Raw genomic sequence first — 20782 nt, forward strand, 5'->3', positions numbered from 1 at the left:
AGTTAACTCATTTTTATCAAGTCCCACTAGTATCCTGGTCCACATTGGCAGTAATTCTCCTGGAGGCAAGGAAATAGGTAAATTGATTATCTTGGGTTTCATGGTCACATTTAGCTCAAGAACTCCTTTATTCTAAGAAATGAGAAAGAACAATGTCTCCTCCCTCTGTGGCTTTATCACATACACTTTTGCTGCCTTGTTTACTTTTTCTGCAGAAACACAAAGCTGGGGGAAGATTTCTAAGATCAAGGAAATGTAGAAGGTATCATCGCCAAATGAACTTCAAGGGAACATAACTATTGTCATCTTTTTTTTCTATTCTTGTAAGAAATCCTTACCTAGTGCTAGAGTATGATGTGCCCAGCTTTCTCAGTCTCCCTAAAACCAGATGACAGGGTTGAAGAGATACTGGGCACTATCACCCAGAGATCTAAATTAATGTTAAGACTTTGTTTATCACAGAGAATTTCTCTCCATTCATGCATGTGTACATTTGTGTTTGTGAATAAATGTTTAAGTATATCCCAAATGACCCACTGACCTGGGACCAAAAAATGAGGGAAGAAGCCCACTCTGGCTTCCTTCCTCCATGACCCAAGTCACCCCCTCTTTATATATGCATTGATCTGAGTAAAACAGAAAGAGACAGAAGAATAATTCATCTTCCACTTCAATAAGAATTTATAGATTTAACTCAAATTTCTGATCTACAGAAAAAGATGCTCTTTCATAAGAAGAGAGTGAAGGATTTTGATATAGGCCATTCTAAGCTCTTAAGATACAATAATCAAGTAACTCACATTCTCTTCTGAAACAATTATTTTGTCTTTGGATTCTCTTGACCTAAACACTTTTCAATAAGATCAATCTTCCTAGGATTCAAGATCCTCTGAAGAAAATCAATCCAAAGTTTAAACTTCCCTATTTTCTTCCTACTTCTCTCCCATCTCTTCATTTTGTCCTATTCACAAATTTCTCTTTATATTCATTTTCCCCTTTAATAATCAAGGAAGAGATAGCCCGAGATATAGTTACTACCCAAGTTTATGAATCCATAAGAGAAAGGGAAGTTCTAAGGGGTATGATGAGGGCATTCTTGGAAACGAGCATGCAGTACAGCACACAAGTCCTTTGACTCAAGTTATGTGTATGTATGTGTGTATGTGTATATATATATATATATATATATATATATATATATATATATATATCATTATCATTATCATAGGGTAGATATCCTTCTCATGGTACAAGTAAAGAAACCAAGAGACAAGCTATGAATTACCAGGACAATAACAACAATCACCACAAAATTATCATTGAAACTGGAAATCCCAAGTCCTCCTTCCCATCCTGAAGCTCTGACTTTTTATTAAGAAGGATCATGAACTGGAAGTCAAGGTTAAAGTTGCTTCATGAGGCAATAATTCCAAGACCTAGATTTGCTTTTCTGATTTCTTAAGAAGAATGGAAACTTTGTGGGGGGCAAGAGAGTAGGAAGTCTGTAGACATCTGTCAAGAACAGAAAAATGGTTCTGAAATAATATACTAGTACAGTGAATTTTTGAGAGGAAGGAGTAAAACATTCTGTCTGATTCTATGCAATAACTTGACCTGAAAGCCAAAAAACCTTCCTCCAGATAAACCAGAGTTGATATTGGCACCAAAAATAGGGCATGTCCAAGTGATGTGGGGAAGTTCTATGTAAACAAGGAACACTTTACTCAAAACTTACTTTCATGAATGGATGGTCCTGAAAATTATAAGAACAAAGAAAAAGAACACATTAAATCCAACGGTGGAAAACAGTCTTGTTTGGGCAGCAAATGTGTGGCTATGTTAGTCTGTCAGAAGTCCTGAGTACTGAGTGCAGTCCTTTGGGGATGTGGGACCAGAATGGTAGAGCACTAACGTGGATCTATTGCTAGAATTAATGGGTTAAGCAAAAGTCATAGAATATTTTGGACTTAGAGCTGTAAGAAAATGTAGAAGTCATTTGATCTGATTTCTTTATTTTACAGATGAGAAAAGTTCTGTCACTAAGTTCTCTTTTTGTCTAAGTCTGCATAAAGTAATCATGGCCTTCTGTTCCACATTTATTCATAGTTCCCCAAAGCCTGAAAAGACAGAATTTCCAGGCAAATAAAACAGAACAAAATGAAAAATGAAACAGATACATATCCTATAGTAATTCTGTACTCAAGGAAAGAAGCCTCTCTCTGACTACTTCTCTGTCCTTGTCTTTGCCTGTTTCTTTTTCTCTCTGACTTTGTCTTTCTGACTCTATCTTTGTCTGTCCCTCTACTTTTATTTCTTGTGTGTAACTGTCTGTCTATCTCTGTCTCTGCCTCTGCCTTTGTTTCCCTCTGTCTCTGCATGTCTCTGTGTCTTTTTCTCTGTCTCTCTAACTCTCTTTCTTTACCATTCATATTCTACTACTCTCTCCAAAGATTAAAAAAAGTAACAAATCAAATGAATGGAGGATAAGATGGAGAAAATACTCTCTCACCTTGTTACTTCTCAAAGCAGTTCCTAATTACCCCAATTATTAATGTTCTCTCATACCTCAGCATAAAATTACATGAAAATGAATGTTAAGAACAATCTGCTAAGAAGATATATCATCAAAGTAGCTCCAGGGAAGTAGGCAGAAGGGCTGAATTTGGGGCTTTTTTGACACCTCCTTCCCCAGTGGCTGTCTTAAATCACTGCTCAGTTAACTGATTGCCCCCAAAAAATGGAGCTTTCAAAGCTAGGAGAATGGTGGTCATTTCTAGAAAGATTCCATGCTAGGCAATCCGCTGCCCTAGATATATGGCCCTAGATAGTTTGGCCCTAGAGTTGACTAAGGAATTGAATCCAAAGATATAAAAACATCAGTTCATTTCTCATGGTCATTTTCTTTAAAAATATGAAATGTTCCCATTCTAATTAATTTCTATATGTATGCTAAGCATTGGAAATACAAAGATGAAAATGAAAGAATATCTATATTAAGGAACTTAATTATATCAGGAGCTAAAGTATGTATAGAAATAATGCAAAGGATGATTGAAGAGAGAAAGCACCCCAAAAATGGAGGAGTCAGGGAAAACTTCAGGTATCATTTGAGGGGAGTCTTATACAAAGCAAGCATTACAGAGGCAAAACATGGGGAAATTATTTGGGAAACTGAACAGTTAAGAGAAGGAATATTGAGCTAAGTGAATGGTTTATAGACCATTTTCACTAAAAAATAAATTTAGTAAAAGAGAGCAGCATAAGGTAAGACTGGAAGAGGGAATGGGGGCCTTCTTAGTGTTTTTGTTTTAACTCCATTTGGTGTTTTCTCAACAAAAATATTGGAGTGGCTTGCCATTTTATTTTCCAGATCATTTTACAAATGAGGAATTAAGGCAAATAAGGTGAAATGTCTTACTTAGGGTCACACAGCTGAGGTTGGATTTGAATTCAGGAAGAAGAGTCTTCCTGGCTTTAGGTCTGGCACTCTATCCAACTCTGCCACCTAATTGTCTTCTCTGGAGATATTTAAATGCTAATCTAAGAAATCTATATTTTATCCTGTAGATTATAGGGAAACACTGAAGAATTCTGAGTATGTAAATGACATGTGGTAAAAATATGTATTTATGAAGATAATTTGACAACTTGGAGGGGGGTGAATTGGAGAGTGATGAGACTTGAAAAAGGAAGACTTATAAGGAGATTATTATATTAGTTCCAGTGACAACCCTGACCTAGAATAATGGCTATATGATAGGAGAGAAATAGATAGAGATGACAGACATTATAGAGATAGATTTGATAAGCCTTGATGATGATTGAACATTATTTTTTGGTAACAAAAGAAATCCATGAAGGAATGGTCAGTCAGGAATAAATCCAGAAATAAGCAATGTCATGCAAGGCAAAGGAGGAAAACGTTTCGAAGAGGAAGGGTCAAAAACTCCTAAGAGTCAGAGAAGATGGGAACTAAAGAATATACACACATAAACATACAAATACACACACATACACACACACACACACACACACACTCCATACAATATAAATTCTAATGTTAAAATGACCTTAAAATAGTAGAGAATATGTTTAAATAAAGAGGGTTACCAGCATAATCCAATGTTGGACAATGGTCAAAGAAAACAAAATTTAAGAAAAAGCTAAGGGATCATCAATTTAGAAAGTCATTGGTGGTTTTGAAAAGGCAACTACAGTAGATTTATAAAAGCAAATTACAAGGGGTTACAGAGTGGAGAAGTGAATATACTTTATGCCCTTCAGAAGTCATTAATCAAAAGATGATTAAACAAATAATTGGAAATTTATGTAATATAATATTACTATGTCATGAGGAACTATAAATATGAAAAATTCAGAATAGCCTGAAAAGACATTAATTAATATGAAATAGAAAGAACCTGAGATAGCAATATATCCTTTGACTACAACAATGTTAGTAGAAAGGACAAAAAAAAAAAAAACAACTTAAGCTGGATGCTTTGTAATTATAATGACCAAGCTTGCCCATCACCCACAAAAAGATGAAAGAATTCATGTTACTCATTTGCAAAGGTGAGGTACTATAGGTGTGGAGTAGTGAATAGTTGAATTTGGAGTCAGGAAAACAGGTTGAAATCCTATTTCTTACACTTACTAGCCTTGGAGTAACAACTTCTCTGTGACGCAGTTTCTTCAACCATCAGATTTGGCCTTTAAAAATTATTTTTGTGAAACTTTTTCCCCTCTTTTGTAAGGGATAGAATAGAGGAAAAATCTATTTGGAAGTAAAGATGATATAAAAAGAGAACAACAATAAGTATTAAATAAGATAAAAATTAAAGAATAAAGTTTGGACTTTTTTAAGAAGTAAGGGATAGGTGGATGGATGTACTGAATCCCTTGAATGTTATCTAAAAAGACTTAGTTGCATAAATTTCAGTTTGGACTGAGGCTATAAATAAGAGGCACAAAGAAGAAAAAATAAGTTCCCTTTCTACTGGAGACTATGACAAATTTGAGTTCAATATTACCAAGTAAAATATTATCACCCCAGCCAAAAACCGGTCTTTTTGAACTAACTCCCATGTTTTGAAGCATTGCTTCATGCCATCCTTATAGCTAGTCCACTATGTAATCATCAGTCAGTCTATTACAAGGGATAGATACATTTAGAACAAAAAACCAAGCACTAAAATTGCCCAATTTATCCAGTTTATGAATGAAAACACAACTTCTTCAATGAATCTGTGAGCTCATCAGCATAGATTATAATGCATTCAGGACTTCTCTGTGATTTTTGTCCATGTTCTTTAGGTCTTCAACTTCCTTTTGGTCTTTTTACATTTTCTGGGTACCAATGAAGATGCTACCTCTCTGTTTTTAATTATTCTTGCCATACAATTAACCTACTTCCTTTTCCTATCACATTGTTCTCTATGACACATAACTCACACTCCTTGCTTAATGTTGTTTGCCCTTCATTTTTGAAGAAAATCAATGGCTTCATAGGGTGATATCTTGACTTGAGAGTGAATTGGATTTAAGTGAAGCAATGTTGCACAAGTTCTCAATTTCATTCTCTTCCAGAGTCATTGAAATCCAGTTACAATGCAAAATCCATGATGACTGACAATGGCTCAGGATGCAATGGATGATGTTGACTTCTTCAGTCTCAAAGCATTCATATTGACTGCTTCATCCACCTTCATGGCCATTGGAAAAAATATTGTTCTCATCTGCCCATTCTACTGGGGAAGTCTTCACATGCTTGTCTTTGCTTGTAGGTCAACATTATATATATTCTGTAGTCTTCTTGGGCCTGCCATATGTCTCTATATGACTTTTGGGGTCCCCTGAAATTTTGATTCCTTGAATGTTAAAGTAACATTGAAAATTTTGTGCTTCCATTTTTTAGGGATAATAAATGAGAGTGTACCTAGAAAAAGTTGAGGAAGATGTAATGGTATCTTTGAGCTTCCTGGCCAAGAATAAGTAAACAATTTATCAAAAGATTTCATATCTTTGACAAAGGGTTGCATTCATCATTGATTGTAGCAGTTCCTTCTAACTTTATCTATTATAAAACTTCTGTTAAGGAGACAATATTGAATAGTACATAGGACACAGGATTTAAAACCAAGAAAATTTGGGTTCAAATCCCACCTCATACAATTATTATGAAGAAAGATAGAATATCACTCAGTTCATATATTCAATGATAATATTGTTTCCTTGTCTATAATTTTAATAGAACAATAACTTTCTCTTGACAATTTGGACACTTATTTTTATTTATTTTTGCTTCTCTGGAATCATGATTGAAACTCCAGCTTTTTAAAAATCTCATATACACACATATATATATATGTGTGTATGGGTGTGTGTGTGTGTGTATGTACATATATATATATGTGTGTGTGTATATAAATATATATATGTATATATATATATGTGTATATATATATATATATATATATATATATATATATATATATAGTCTTGTTTTGGTCTATCCCACTCTTGGGGTAACTAAGTAGCTGGAATATCAGCCCTGGAGTTAGGAATATCTGAGTCCAAATCTGGCTTCATTCACTTAACTCTGTTTGCTTCAGGAGAAAAAAATAGCAAACTACTCCAGCATCTTTGCCAAGAAAATTTTAAAACATGGATCACAAAGAGTTGGACATAACCAAAAATGACTATACAACATGGCCATCCCATTTTTATTTTGTGTGGCTTTATTTTTAAAATATACTTATCAACAAAAAAAAATTGGGATTTTATTTCTTACTTTTCTTCCTAAATTTTCTTTCTTTTTATTGGAGACTTTCATATTTAAGTTTATAAGTATTTAACTTTTGCTTTCCACCATTCAATTCTTTCATTTTATTTCTCCCCATCTCTTTTCTTTAAAAAATAACACTTGATTCCTTTGATTAGCTGTGCTTATACTAATCCACTATCACTCTTCTCACGCAGGTACTTTCCATGAAATCCCTGTCAGGGAGTGGGGAATCCCTACTGTTTTTTGTTCATTTATTTGTTTGTTTTTATAAACCTAAGAAAAGAGAAGATTCTGGTGAGGTACATGGGATATAGGATAGAAAGAAAATTTTTTCTCTAAAAACCTAAACTAAGGAGGAGGAGGAGCCCAAGAAAGTTTCCACTGTTATGATAGGGTGCTAATTGGCAGCAGCAGGAATTCCACTTCACTTTGTTCAGGCTCTGAGGTGGATGTTGAGCCAAGGACTTCTTGGGGTACTGGTTAGACATGGGGCTGGAAGGATGACTCACTTCCTCTCACATAGAGAATTTCAGAGGCATTCTCCAGGCTATAATCAGCATGAAATTGGTTGAATGGCTCTGTGGGATCTGCACCATAAGTGTAACAGTAAATCTATTTTTAGAGAAGCTATGCCTGATAAGCCTAAGCCAAGATGTGAGATGGTAGAATAATACAATGAAAAGAGCCCTAACTCTGGAGTCAAAGGACTTGGCTTTAAAGTCTCACCTCTGATGCCTCCAATCTATGTGACCTTAGCCTGAAGTTTACTCATCTACAAATGGGGAGGAAAAGGAGAAAGGGTTGGCCTAGATGGCCTTTGAAATCCTGCCACCTCTTGTCCTAATGTGATGAGAGTTGAAAGGATTATGATGAAACATCCTGTTCTTTAAGATCACTTTTAGATTGAACACTCTCCAATACTGCAAAATAAAGAAAAAGTGCTCAACTCCTCCCCTCCAGAACATTGCCAATTCAACTTTCTGAATGCTGATATGTTTTTATAGAAGCATAAACCTAGCAGAGACAAGCAGGGATCAGTAGGAGCCAGAGTACAAGGCTGCCCAACAGTTGCCCTGCCTTCCTTTTATATCTTTAAATAGAAGGTCCTAGGTTAGTACCCTAATTTTTTTAATATTATTTTCTGGTTCCTTTAGGATGTACTATCTGCAGATCCTGAGTTCTTGCATCACTGCCATCTTTCTGGGAATCTACCTCCAACTACAGACCACTGAAGCAAAAATGTAAGCCACCCCTTTTCTAGGCACTGTCTCTCTAGTCTCTCAGAAAGGGTTTATCTTGCAACCCAAAGACCTCACTTGCCTCTCAAAATATTATACCACCCAGTATTCCCATCTTCTAATAACAACATGCCATATTTTCTACCTAGAAATCTCTTTTCCCCTTTGATAGGAGATTTATCCCTTCCCTAACTATTTCTCTCAATTCCTGGTGATAAGAACAAGATATTTAGAGAGAGAAAAAATCTAGAATTGGCTCCTGCCCCTACCATGAATCCTCTTCTTTTTCTGTGCTTTGATTTTCCTCTTTGTAAATCTCTACTGAAGGGAGAAAATATTAAAATTATGGGTCAAAGAGATGACTCTGGGTAGACCATGGTAAAAAAGGTATTCAAGACACTAGTTACTATAACGAGAGACTGTCATAATTTTTCTAATAACATATTGACATAAGTCCTGAAATTGGGAGGAGACAATCTACTTTCGGCCAATCTATGTTTCTTTCATGAGCACTAAGCCAAGTAGTCCAATTTAGATCTCTGATCTGGAGCTAGTGAGTGAAAAGTAGACATAAGTACAAAATTACCTTGTTTCCTATCTCCTTATTTTCATCCTAGCCCTTCCTCTTGGGGAGATAGATAAATAGATGAATGGATGGATGGATGGATAAATAGACAATTTTTTAGTAGGTGAACACACCCTAGGACTCGACTCCATGAAATGGTGCTGAGGAATAGATTCAGATAGAAGTATAGAATCCAGGAGTTCTATTCCTTTATAGAATGATTAGCCCTTATCTAATCTCATACTGGGGTGGGGGACTGGGAAACATGAAAGTTTGGATTCTTGGAAGGAATAGAACCTTTGTATTGAAATATCTCAAAAATGAGACAAGCTTTGGTTTCTAAGAGGAAGACAACTCATGTGAGGGAAAGAGTGGGAAGATAGAGTGTTGGAGATTAGAGGGGACATATATGGAAGTGCAGGTGGGAATTATTCAAAGGAAGAGGAAAAAATAAAGGAAGGATGAAATCTACTAGTGTCCAATACTATAAGGAGGGAGCTAAGAATATAGGACTTCTAAGTTGCATTTTTGGCTTTGGCTTCTGAAAAGGAACCAAATATCTAATGTTGGTGGGGATACTCTTGGTCTTTAGGAAACCACAATCAATGGACTTATGCTTTAGAAAATCCTAGACAGAACTGACTCTGTCTTAGATTGCACAGCAACTACTTTTGCAAATAACCATACTTACATTCAACTTAAGAGCCATTGTTCAAAAAATATCCAATTCTTTTTGAAATTTGAGTCTGTAGACCCCTTTCCCTGAAAACACACACACACACACACACACACACACACACACACACACACACACACATACACACACACACACACCTCTTCGAGCACAGTGTTTCTGAGGTATAATGCTTTGTGTCAGAAAAATGGGCATGTAAGGGAATTTCAGAGCTAAGGAGGTCTCTTGGATCCACAGGTCATGACATCTAATTGTACCCTCATTTTCTATTATATAAATTAAGGAGGTTTGACTAAACAGTTCCTAAATCCCCCTCCAGGTCTAAAATCTAGATTATTTCACTCAGTTGGTACTTTTCTTACCAGTCTAGTTGCTTTGACTTGGAGCTATAAAGAATAAAAAGAAGCCAATCCCTAACCTGTTCCCTTAGTATATAATCAGAAATATGAACACTTTATTCTGATAGCATCTCATGTCTTGCCCTCTGGGTTTCAGTTATCCTTTCCTTTCTGGGAGAGAAGTGGGGCTTAAAAATAGAAAGTCCTTGGAAATGAAATATATGGAGGAAATGATTATCTACACCACATGATCACATTTCTCCTAGACGCCTCACATTTCTATTCTTCTTTGGTTCATCCCTACTTTCAACCCCCAACCCTCTTGTTTCTTGATCTATTTGTAAGAAGGATAGGGGAATTCTTTCTTTCTCTCTTTTTGTTACCAGACAAAAGCTGCTTGATGTTAACGTGATCCCAATGGAGCCTGCAAAACCAGGGGGAAAAGTCGAATTGGCATGTCATGTTCAATCATATTGGACAGATTGTGCTCCGGTGAGTGAGACAGAGATTTTATTGAGAGGGAAGGGAGTAAAGAAAATACAGAGGTGAAAGAAAGAAGGGAGAAGCAAGTATAAATGCTCATTGGCTCAATTAGCTCATTAATTTGATTGAGAATCTCATTTAGAAGAGAGAAAAGAAGAGGGAGAATAATGAGTAGAAAGGAAACAGGGAAGTGGCAATGGGAATTAGATGATCTACTCTAGGACTCATCTCCTCTCTCCCCATTCCCATTCCCTATAGTCATTACTAAGACTAGAGGAGGACAGAATATAAAGAAAGTAGATATCCCATTTTTCACAAATTAGTCAGTAGAGGTAGATGAGTGAAAAAGTATATAAACTGGGAGGAAGAAAGGATTCAAACTTTCATTGTTCTTCATGGATAATGTGTCCTCTTGGAGGAGTATATCTCTCATTTTATATCATTAAGTCTCTTCCCTAGAGTTAGTTGGCCCACCAACAGTTAACAAACACATTCCCATCTAGGACAAAGCCTAAAGGGAAGGAAAGCTAAAATTGATCAAGTTCAAACTTCAAACCATCCTCTTTTATCAAATTTTTCCTTTCAACTACAATGCATTTCATCCATTATGAAAAGTAAGTCATCTCTAGAAGCCTGTCCTCACTGATTTGGGGCTTTTTTGCCATTTTTACAGCTCTTCAGGTTTCCAATAGAATGATCAGCTTAGACTTGTTAATGCCTAGAAACCTCGATACCAATCTCTCCTCTCCCAGAGTTTATTACTGCCACCCACTCACTACCCTTTACTTTCTATTACCCACCCAGTATTCCATTCCCTCATGAATTTTTTTCCTTGTATTTTCAAATTTAGCATCTGGAACAGTGCCTTTTCCATGTGGGCAGCATGAAAAACTGTCCAAGATAAAGTAAATCAAAACCAAAACTCATGGACCCCCAAAAAGAGTGCTTATTTTTACCAGCTGTTCAAGAAGAAACTTTAGTTTAAACAAAAAGCATTTAATCAGGCAATATAGGAAATAAAGTTACAAGAAAAGACATATGTTCCCTGAACAAGAAGATTTTTTAACAGAACTTCTTCCCTTTATGGGAGATCTTCTAAAATCCAGTAGTTGTGAAGTAATTTATTTCAGTTAGTTAAAATAATGGAGAGTTCAAGACTTGAAGGCAAGAGGATCTTAATTTGAATCCTATGAGCCAGGGCAAGTCACTTACCTCTCTCTTGCCTCAATTTTCTCATCTGTAAAATAGGAATTACATATAAAATAGGAATCTACTTCACAAAGTTATTGTAAGGTTAAAATGGATTAACATATACATGTGTATATGCTAAAACATGTTAGCAAAGTGCTTTGAAAAGCTGAAAATATTATATAAATATTAGTGAGGATGAGGATGAAGATGAGGATTATGTCAACTTTTCTGAGATGAAACCACAGCTAGAAAGACCTTTTAGATGATTTATCAGCAAAGAGATATGTTGGCTGCTTATTTTTTTTATGTTTCTTTTCTTTTTTTCTTTATTTTTTGTGTCTTCATCTTTTTAGTCTCCAGAGAACAACTTAGTGGGGAATAGCTGTCTCCCAAACATTAACAAATATGAGTTGAAGCCAGAAGCATCTTTTCTTAATAACATGTATACATAAATGCATACAGTAAAAATGCTACATGTTGACTCCATTGAGCCTTCTATTTTTTCATTCTTTTGAATTTGTTTTATTAATTCTTGATGTTTTTATAGAGTTGTTAGGTTCCACTTAACCAATCCTAATTTTAAGGAGTTTTTTTTCTTATTTAGTTTTGTGCTTCCTTCTCTATTTGGCTAATCATACTTTTAAAGGAATTGTTTTCTTTAGTGGATTTTTGTATCTCCTTTTCCATTTGGCTAATTCTGCTTTTTAAGCAGTTGTTTTCTTTTTCCAGGATGTTGGCTCTATTTTTCATAACTCTTGTACCACTCATTTATTTTCCCAATTTTTCTTCTTCCTCTCTTTTTTGATTTGTAAGATCCTTTTTGAGTTTTTCCATTATTTCTTTCTGGACTTGCTATACTTCCCATTTTTCTTTAGAGTTTTGCGCATAGGTTTTTGTTTTTTTTTGACATTGTTTTTCTCTTCTTAAATAGTGCCTTAATCTTCCTTGTTATCATAATAACATTCTATGGCCAAATTCTTTTTTTATTTTAATTTTGCTCATCTTTTTTGGCTTTCCCCCTTTTTTTAAATTTGAAATCTGCTTCCAGAGTGGAAGGAACATTATCTCAGGCTTTTTGTGTCAGGGTCTGCAGACCCTGACTCTTGACCTGCTGCTGTACTGATGTTGCCTGAGACTCACAGGGGGGCCCTTATATCTGTACTATGGGAGTAGTGTGGAAGTGGTTGATGCTACTGGCAGATGAAAGAGTCTGGCAGTTTACCTGATAGGAGCTCTGGTCATAGTACAGAGGCCAATGGAGTGTTTCTACATTGAAGCATAAGGAGGTCTGGCCTTTGGAGGTTTCCTGTTTGCTTTGGACTATGCTGAAGCACTTGAAAGTCTCTCCATTGAGCCTTTTGCTCAGATTAGGGTTGCAATATGATCAAGAGTTTATGACTGAAACACTCAAGTTAAGAGGGGTATTGTGATGATAGTCTAAGAGCCTTGATTCCTGCCTTGGCCAGCATATACTTAAGTAGTTACTTTCAAACTCTGTTTGGTCAGAATAGATCTTGGCAGAAAAGTCATATTCAGAGAAATAGTTTTCCCACAACATCTTACAGACACTAAAAATTTTCTTATTATTGACTGGATATGTTTATGTATGCCAGATGGAATATTCCATCACCACTAGTAGGCTGTTTATTATTTTGTCATTTAGTCCAAATATACTGCTTATATATATAAACTTCAAAAGCTTTCTAGTATCTATAGTTTCTAAATATGCACCTAATATAGTATCACTTTCTTTTGATTACATTGAGCCCAAGTCTCACTTAGAGTAAGTATAAAATCTGTCCTACTAATTTAAATGTTCTCTTTTGACCGAAGTATCCACTTTACTTACAATCTACTTTACATTCCATAGAAGGAAAAGTCCTGGAAATACTACATGCTTCTTAGTACCTGGGGGGGGAATCAGTTACTATCTCTCTCATAGAACTCCAGTATATAACTCCCACTTGAGGAACAAAATTTCTGCCCCAAAGATCCATTCTTTTATATCTTGACTTCTACCACTTTTCATGGTTCTTCAACCTAATATTCTTTTCTACTCCAATAATGTAAGATATATACAAGTCAAAGAGAATTGGTTCAATGCAATCACCTTTTTTACTGCTCTTCAGTGTCAGTCACATGACCCACAGAAGTAGCATCTAATACTATATTAGTTTCCTATAGCTAATAGCACACACTGACTTGTAGTCAATTAGTGACTCTACTCATCTCTTTCAAGTAATATCCAACTTAGTGATGGTATAAATGTCAGTATATTATTGTTAACCTATACTTGAAACTGAATCCATATACATAATTTCACAACTTTTCAGTAATAGTCCCCTTTAACACCAAGAATTCCAACTTGTATATGGGATAGTAAGTCTCACTGTCAGTAAGAACTATAATGAAAAAAATACAATAATTAACTAGTAACTCATATTCTATAAGACCAGTGCCAAGCCTATAATATTTGCCCAGCAGAAAGTGTTGGTTTGGTTTGCATAAATCAACACTGATACCTGTATGAGACAAATGGCTATGTTTTAAATATATTGGCATAATTCTCAATACATGATCTCCAAAAAGTATTTAGCAATCAATCAATCAACAAGCATTTATTAAGAGTCTATTTGTGCTAAACACTGCTAAGTGCTAAGGATACACAGAAAGGCAAAAGACAATTCCTGCTCTCAAAGAGACTGTTCTACTGGGGAAAAAACACCATAAAAACAGTTATGTACAAATAAGATATATAGAGGTTAAACTGGATGTAATCAATAATGGGGAATAAGGGAGACCAGAAAAGACTACTTATAGAATTTGAGATTTCAGTTGGTCTTGAAAGAAGTCAGGAAACACAGGAGGGGAAGATGAAAAGGACAAGAGTATTCCAGGTATGGGAGAGTCAAAACAGACCAACTTTAGTGTCTTGCTTCTATTTTTTCTCAATTACATCCTCATGAATGAGATTACTACTAACAATGTTAATTCCTCGCATATTTTTAATAGTAGTCACCAAATGTTATTGTCTTCTTTAAATCTATGCATACTCTTTGTTCAGATACTATATGACTCACTGAATAAACTGTTAGGCTAGCTGGAAGATACTAATCTGAAGTTGTTTACTGATAAAGACTTGAAAAACTGGCACATATCAATGGGTATTTTCAGACTAGCACAATCTAGACAATTTAACAATTAATTTAGTCTTTTCTGGTGTTTTTATAATGTATTTCTAAAAACAATGAAATCATCAAGATAACTATACTTCCATATAGCCTTCTTCTTAAGATATTGAAAACTGGTAAGTTGGTTATAGAGTTGAGCCCATATTCTCATAATATTTCTGGAAAGATGGAGGCTGTCTTCTTTTGTCTTTGCCTAACATAATACACAATAATATTTATTGTGTAGTTCTAATACTGAAAGCACTGGTTACCTAGCAGGGCATCTTAAAGTTATGACCTTGTGCATTATTCTAATTTAAACCTCTCTTTTAAGCTCTAGTTTATCTCTTCTTAGTCTTGATTTTGAGTTAAGGAGATGTCTCCCTCAAGCATGTGAAGACTTCCCCCAGTGGAATGGACAAATAAAAACAATTTGTTCCAATGGCCACGAAGGAGGATGAAACAGGTACTGTGGAACACTTAGAGCTTGGTCAAACATTGAAGAGCTAAGGTCATCTATGTCATCCTGGGCCATTATCAGTCATCTTGACTTTTGTCTTCCCACTGGACTTTGAGGATTCTGGAAGGGAACTTAAGGCTGATTATTACTGTGCAACTCCACCTCATGCAAATCCAAGACATCACTGAGTGATGTTATTGATTCTCTTTGAAAATGAAGAAGAACAATAAGCTCTAATATAGTCATTACATATGAGCTGCTAGACAATTTGATGATGTCATTGACAACAAGGCAACCTTCTCTTGAAATGGCCAGGTCTCATTAAGGCAGATTATGTGCACTATGCACATCTACTTTCTATTCATTTAGTGGGGGAAAAAAACTTCATTATTTTTACTGCATTTTTTCCTCAATTGATTCTTCCATGCTATAGACTTCGTGATTGTGAAGTTATAAAGAGTGAGAATTCTCTGGCTCCATTCTCAGAGTGAAGGATTCAGTGTTTCTTTGATGCCTTCTGCTACCACTGGCTTCTCTCCTCCTGGAAGTTTCTTCACATTATACATAGATTGCCAAAGGATTCAACTAGACAGCCTTAGTTCAGTGTCTATGATATTCTGCCTATACCTTGTACAGGCTTGAATTGGTGCCAAAAATAGTGACATCACAAAGCTATTCCCCAGGTGTAGACATACCAGTCGGTGCTCACTTTCTCACATACACCCACTACTTCCTTAGATAACACAAAGCTCACATTAATCCTGTCCACATATGTACTGTCATTCTTACCAGCACCCAGGGTGGATAATATCAGTATATCTGATGTATATATCCCTTGTAGAGATTTCCCACCATCCACCATTCTACCATCATTTCCCATCAAAGTATCTAATACCTAAATAGACAAGAAAATTAGTGTAATAATTATAAGTCAATAAAGTATTTGGGCTTTTAGTCAGAAAGACTTGTAATTCAGATCTTTACTCAGATATTTAGTTAAGTGACCTTGAACAAATCACTTAATTTCTATGCACCTCAGTCTCCTTGTTCATTGAAAGAAGACATAACAGAATCTATTATTCCTTCAAACTCTAAATCTGCAATCCTATAAATGTATTGTTGGCTTAAATAGTTTACTTTGCACAACAGTGCTTTATTTGGTCCATTCTATCCTATGGAAAGTATGCCATACTGCTGAAATTGTCTGATAGTCACATAGCTAGCACTCTCATTATCCTTGTCCCACTATGCATGGGGTATAACTGATATAAAAAGTTCCTTATAATGAATCCAAATCCATCATTTCCCACCAACGTTTCAGTGCCTGGACAGAAATGGTGTGAATATTCCCTGAAATCATACACAGCAATCATACACAGCAATACAACTCTGAATTTTTAACCACATAATCACATACATGTAAAATAACTGGTCTGGCTTATAAAATCCATAATGATTATTTTGCTTATATCATAGCCTAGAAAAGCATGAATATATATATATGTATGTATGTATATACAAATATATGTTTGCATATTCATACATATATGCCTACATGTGTAAATATGTATAAGGATAAATATACATGCATGTATGTATATATACCCACATATATGCATTTGTATATAAAAAACAAATCAAGGGCATTCAAACATAGAGATAGACAACTCTCAAAGCGCAGCTCTTCCTCCTCACAGATGACCACTCAAAATCAATGCTGACACACCAAAGTGATTCATCAGGTCCTATACCTGAGTCCCAGTATGTACCTTCATGCTGACAACCAATATCTCCTCAGGGAAATTCAAATTCATATCGATGTTACTGCAGTGTGGATGATCTTTCTCATTTGTCCCACAGAAGCCTATTCCATGCATTTAACCTCTCTGCCAAGGTGGTTTGTGGGTTTCTGTCCACTATGCATGCTTTAGTTTTTTGGAACCACAAGTGAAAGGTGAGTGAAGGTGGACACCAAAGATGGATGGGCAGTCCTAAAAAGAGCTTGGCAAGCCCCTCACTCTAGAAGTGCTAGTCCTCCCTGAATACCTCATATACCTTAGTAAACCAAGCACAAGAAGATTGAAATGGGTAGATGAGAACAATTTGTTTCTATGGCCATGAAAGCAGATAAAGAAAGCACTTTAAAAGTAGAGCACTTAGGGCTTAGTCAGGCACAGAAGGCAACAAGGTCATCCATTGCATTCTGGGTCATCACCAGTCATCCTGACTTTTATCTTGCCACTGGACTTTGATGGCTCTGGAAGAGAGAGCAAGGTTGACAGTTGTGCAACTCTGCCCCACTTAAATCCAATTCAAGCACAAGTCAAGAAATCACCCCATGATGTCATTGTTCCTCTTTGAAAATGAACAAAGAACAACATTCCACACATAGCCTGAGGAGGTATATTTTGCAAATGTCTTTCATAAAATAACTGGAATACAATTGTCAACTTAGCTCCATTATTTAGTTGCACAGGTTCCAGCAATTTTGTGAGTTAACACCCACTAGAAACCATAGCTAGTGATCCCCAACTAGCATATTGATATTTACAAGACAGCCAGAGGACACTATTTCAAACAAATGCACTAAATAAAGGAGTACCATAAATAAAATAATAGGAAAAGTTCCCACACACACACACACACACCATACTGCTAGTGGGAAAGGGCCCAATTTTAAAAATACATGGAACAAGAGCACATGCAAGAGCACAAGACACATATTTTGAAGCAAGCATGACCAGGCATATATATGCCCAATGGAATTCATACTTACAACCTTATATGTATGGCTTCTTATGTCCTGTGATAAGGATAATACTCCCTGTTGATCTCCAGTTAGTTAAACTCACAGTCACTGAACTTCTCTCTGATACTATCTTCTAGGTTTCAGCTCCTCAGAGTCATCTCCTCGGTTCTCTTTGGCTAAGAGGCAATGATTAGAAAGCCTCTTCAGGACAAATGACTAAACTCAATTTCATAGTTAAGGATATGAGCCACTTCACCTAACTAAGAAGAGATGACAAAAGTCAACTAGGTTATTTAAGTTATGATCATACCTATTCTTCTAATTTCCTGTGTCTAGCATTGATTTGAAATCTGTGCTGACAGACAACTATTTGATTTAGAGTTAGAAAATTCTTTCTAATGTATGTACATTTAATCCATGAAGGAGATCCTTTGACCTCAAAACTTATTTCAAGGATGTCGAGGGGAAAAAAATCAAACAGAAGTTCTTTAGTCTACATATGTATTTGAAGGGTAAACAATATAAATATAGAAGAAAAAATTTTGCACTCTACTTTCTTGGCCCATATTCCTGACTTGATTACAATAACAAAACTCTGACTTTTGTGCTATACTCTAGTCAGTGCAAAACTTTACTGTCTCCTATGAAAATATTAACTAACCAAAAAAGCAAATTTGTAAAAAATAAGAAAAGGCTAAATGGCCACTTTAAAAAAAAACAAAAAAACTTCAGAACCTTTCTTACAATAACCTGTTTCTGTTGTTTATTCTGTTGTAATATCACCAACAACACCAAACATTTACTAAGTGCCTACTAATGCATGAAGTAATAGATGGAGAACTGACCTTGAAGCTCGGAAAAACTTGGGTTCCAGTCCTACCTCTAATCTCTACTGACTGTGTGACCATAAACAGGTTACTTCAATGCAAAAGACAACTCTCTAAAACCATAAGTTGCAAAGAAGATGCTAATGTATCCTGGACAGAGAAAGTTTCTTCCTTTCAAATTTCCATATATCAATGGCATTATAGGACTAATGTTCCCTACAACAATCCTGGGAAATAGATGCTATTATAATCTCTTTTTACAGATACAAAAACTGAGGCATACAAGACGTCAAAGGTCACACAGCTAGTAAATGTTTGGGGTAAATTGGAACTCATGTCTTTTCTGATTCTAGGTCCAGGAATTATACTAGATGTTGAGGATACAAAAAGAAAAATGCAACAGTCCTCCATCTCAAGATTTTATTTTATTTTGAAAGATATATGTGCAAAAAATAAATGTACAAAAAAAATAAAAACTTTACTAAGAGCTGAGAGGATCAGAGAAAGCTTCATAAGAGTTGTAACTTGAATTAAATTTCAGAGGAAGACTGTTTCTGAAAAATGGAGTTGAGGAGAAAGGTGCTTTTATAAGTATGGGAATGGCTTGCAAGATATATATTTATAGAAGAAAAAGTCAAGATTAAAGATAAAAGATATGGGTTCAAATTCCTAATCTGCTGTTTACTATTTCAGAAAACTTTCTTCTCTTTAAACTTCATTTTCCTTATCTAAGTGAATCAGATTGTGTTTCAGATGCCTTCTAATCCTAAATTCTATTAATTGTTCAAATAAGTAAAAAGGGAAAATCACTTTCAATCTCAGGTAAACTAGAATGAGAAGTTTGTTTGTTTGTTTGTTTGTTTGTTAAGAGCTATTCAAATCATGCCAAATTTATATATCCACTGATTAGCATAATACTTAGAATGTAGTAAAGACTCAATAAATGTTTTTTTGTCCTTCATTCATTCATTCATTCCCTTACTCATAGACATATATAAACTTTTGTTTATATGTTTGTGTGTGTGTGTGCTAATCTAATTATTTTAGTATATGGGCCACTTCATTGATTAACGTCTTCCCAATCTCTAGTCTTACATTATTTCCTCTACTATTTACCAGGCTGTGATTTTTTTCATTGTTTCTCTACCTCTTCTTTTCTTCTTCTCTACCTCTCTCTCACATTTCTCCTCAAAAGTGCTAAATGAGGACTCTAGTGCATTATTACCAACTCCTTCTTCCTAGGTCAAAATCTACACCCTGAGCAACCCATCCATTGACTTCCCCTTCAAAAATTTGACTTATTCTTTTTGTGCATGTCCTGGGGAAACTAAGACCTTCTACTGGATCATCCAAAGCAGCAGTAAGTGAGGGGCCACCAAGGCTAAGTCAGGGAGGGATATAGAGAAGGCATCTATGGCAAGAGGGCTGAAGGGAAATGGGAAGATCAAAGGCAAGAAATGACCAAAAGGAAAGAGAAATTAGGCAAGGTGGGAGGTGGGCTGAGATGAAATAAGGGAAAAGTAATGTGCTGTGGCTGAGTTTGAAGAACAGTGTTGCAGACTGAGTTGGAGAAGTGTGCCCACAAGGCTGAGAGGTATTGAAGGACATTGAACTATTCTCTTTCTCAGGGACTGTGAATGTAGGATGTAGAGCTGCTTTCCATCTGGATGATGTTTGCCCTGAGGACCAGAATTCAATTCCTCCCCAGAAAAAAAGAAGATATGGGGTTAATATGAAGACCTTGAAAATAATCAACTGAGCTTTAAACCCTAGGCTCTCCCCTTCCCCCCCCCCCCCCCGCCCCCATTTAGTCAACCTATTAGGCTAACTGAACATCTGAGACTAGTTTCAAATGTAAAATAAATATGCTACATTTTTCTGCCTGCGTATGTCCCATTTTTAATTTTTTTTCTCAAACACCACACCTTTCAAAGCCCCATGGTACTATTACTTTCTAGACTATTCTTCTTTCAAAGTACTTTTACACACTTTCTTGTGAGGAAATTATAGTAAAGATCATTCCTACATTTGGCAAATGAAGAAATGAAGGCAAAAAAGGAGATTAAATTAGTTAACCGTAATCACTTAGCAAGTTAGTAAAACCAAGATGAGAACCTTATGTTTTAACTCTTCACTATAATTCCTCTAAAATGAATTTCTATCCATAAAATCAGACAAGCACAGGTTTCTCCAGAGAACTAATGATGAAATGTATTTAATTTCTCTTTTTAGAGATGTGGGGAAGTATGGGTAGGAAAAAGGGAATACATTGTTGGAAAT

General features: G+C 35.6%; 1 protein-coding gene across 1 annotated transcript; it reads left to right on the forward strand.

Annotated features, from left to right (window-relative positions):
• Positions 1 to 7738: 7738 nt before the first annotated feature.
• Positions 7739 to 20406, forward strand: PIP (prolactin induced protein). Its single transcript, XM_031939251.1, has 4 exons — positions 7739 to 8028; positions 10009 to 10114; positions 19745 to 19862; positions 20131 to 20406. Exons 1-4 carry the CDS (start codon positions 7943 to 7945, stop codon positions 20259 to 20261), a joined length of 441 nt encoding a protein of 146 aa, XP_031795111.1. The 5' UTR covers positions 7739 to 7942; the 3' UTR covers positions 20262 to 20406.
• The last annotated feature ends 376 nt before the right edge of the window (positions 20407 to 20782 follow it).

The sequence above is a fragment of the Sarcophilus harrisii genome, chromosome 5, assembly GCF_902635505.1.
Source record: "Sarcophilus harrisii chromosome 5, mSarHar1.11, whole genome shotgun sequence".
NCBI classification, from domain to species: Eukaryota; Metazoa; Chordata; class Mammalia; order Dasyuromorphia; family Dasyuridae; genus Sarcophilus; species Sarcophilus harrisii.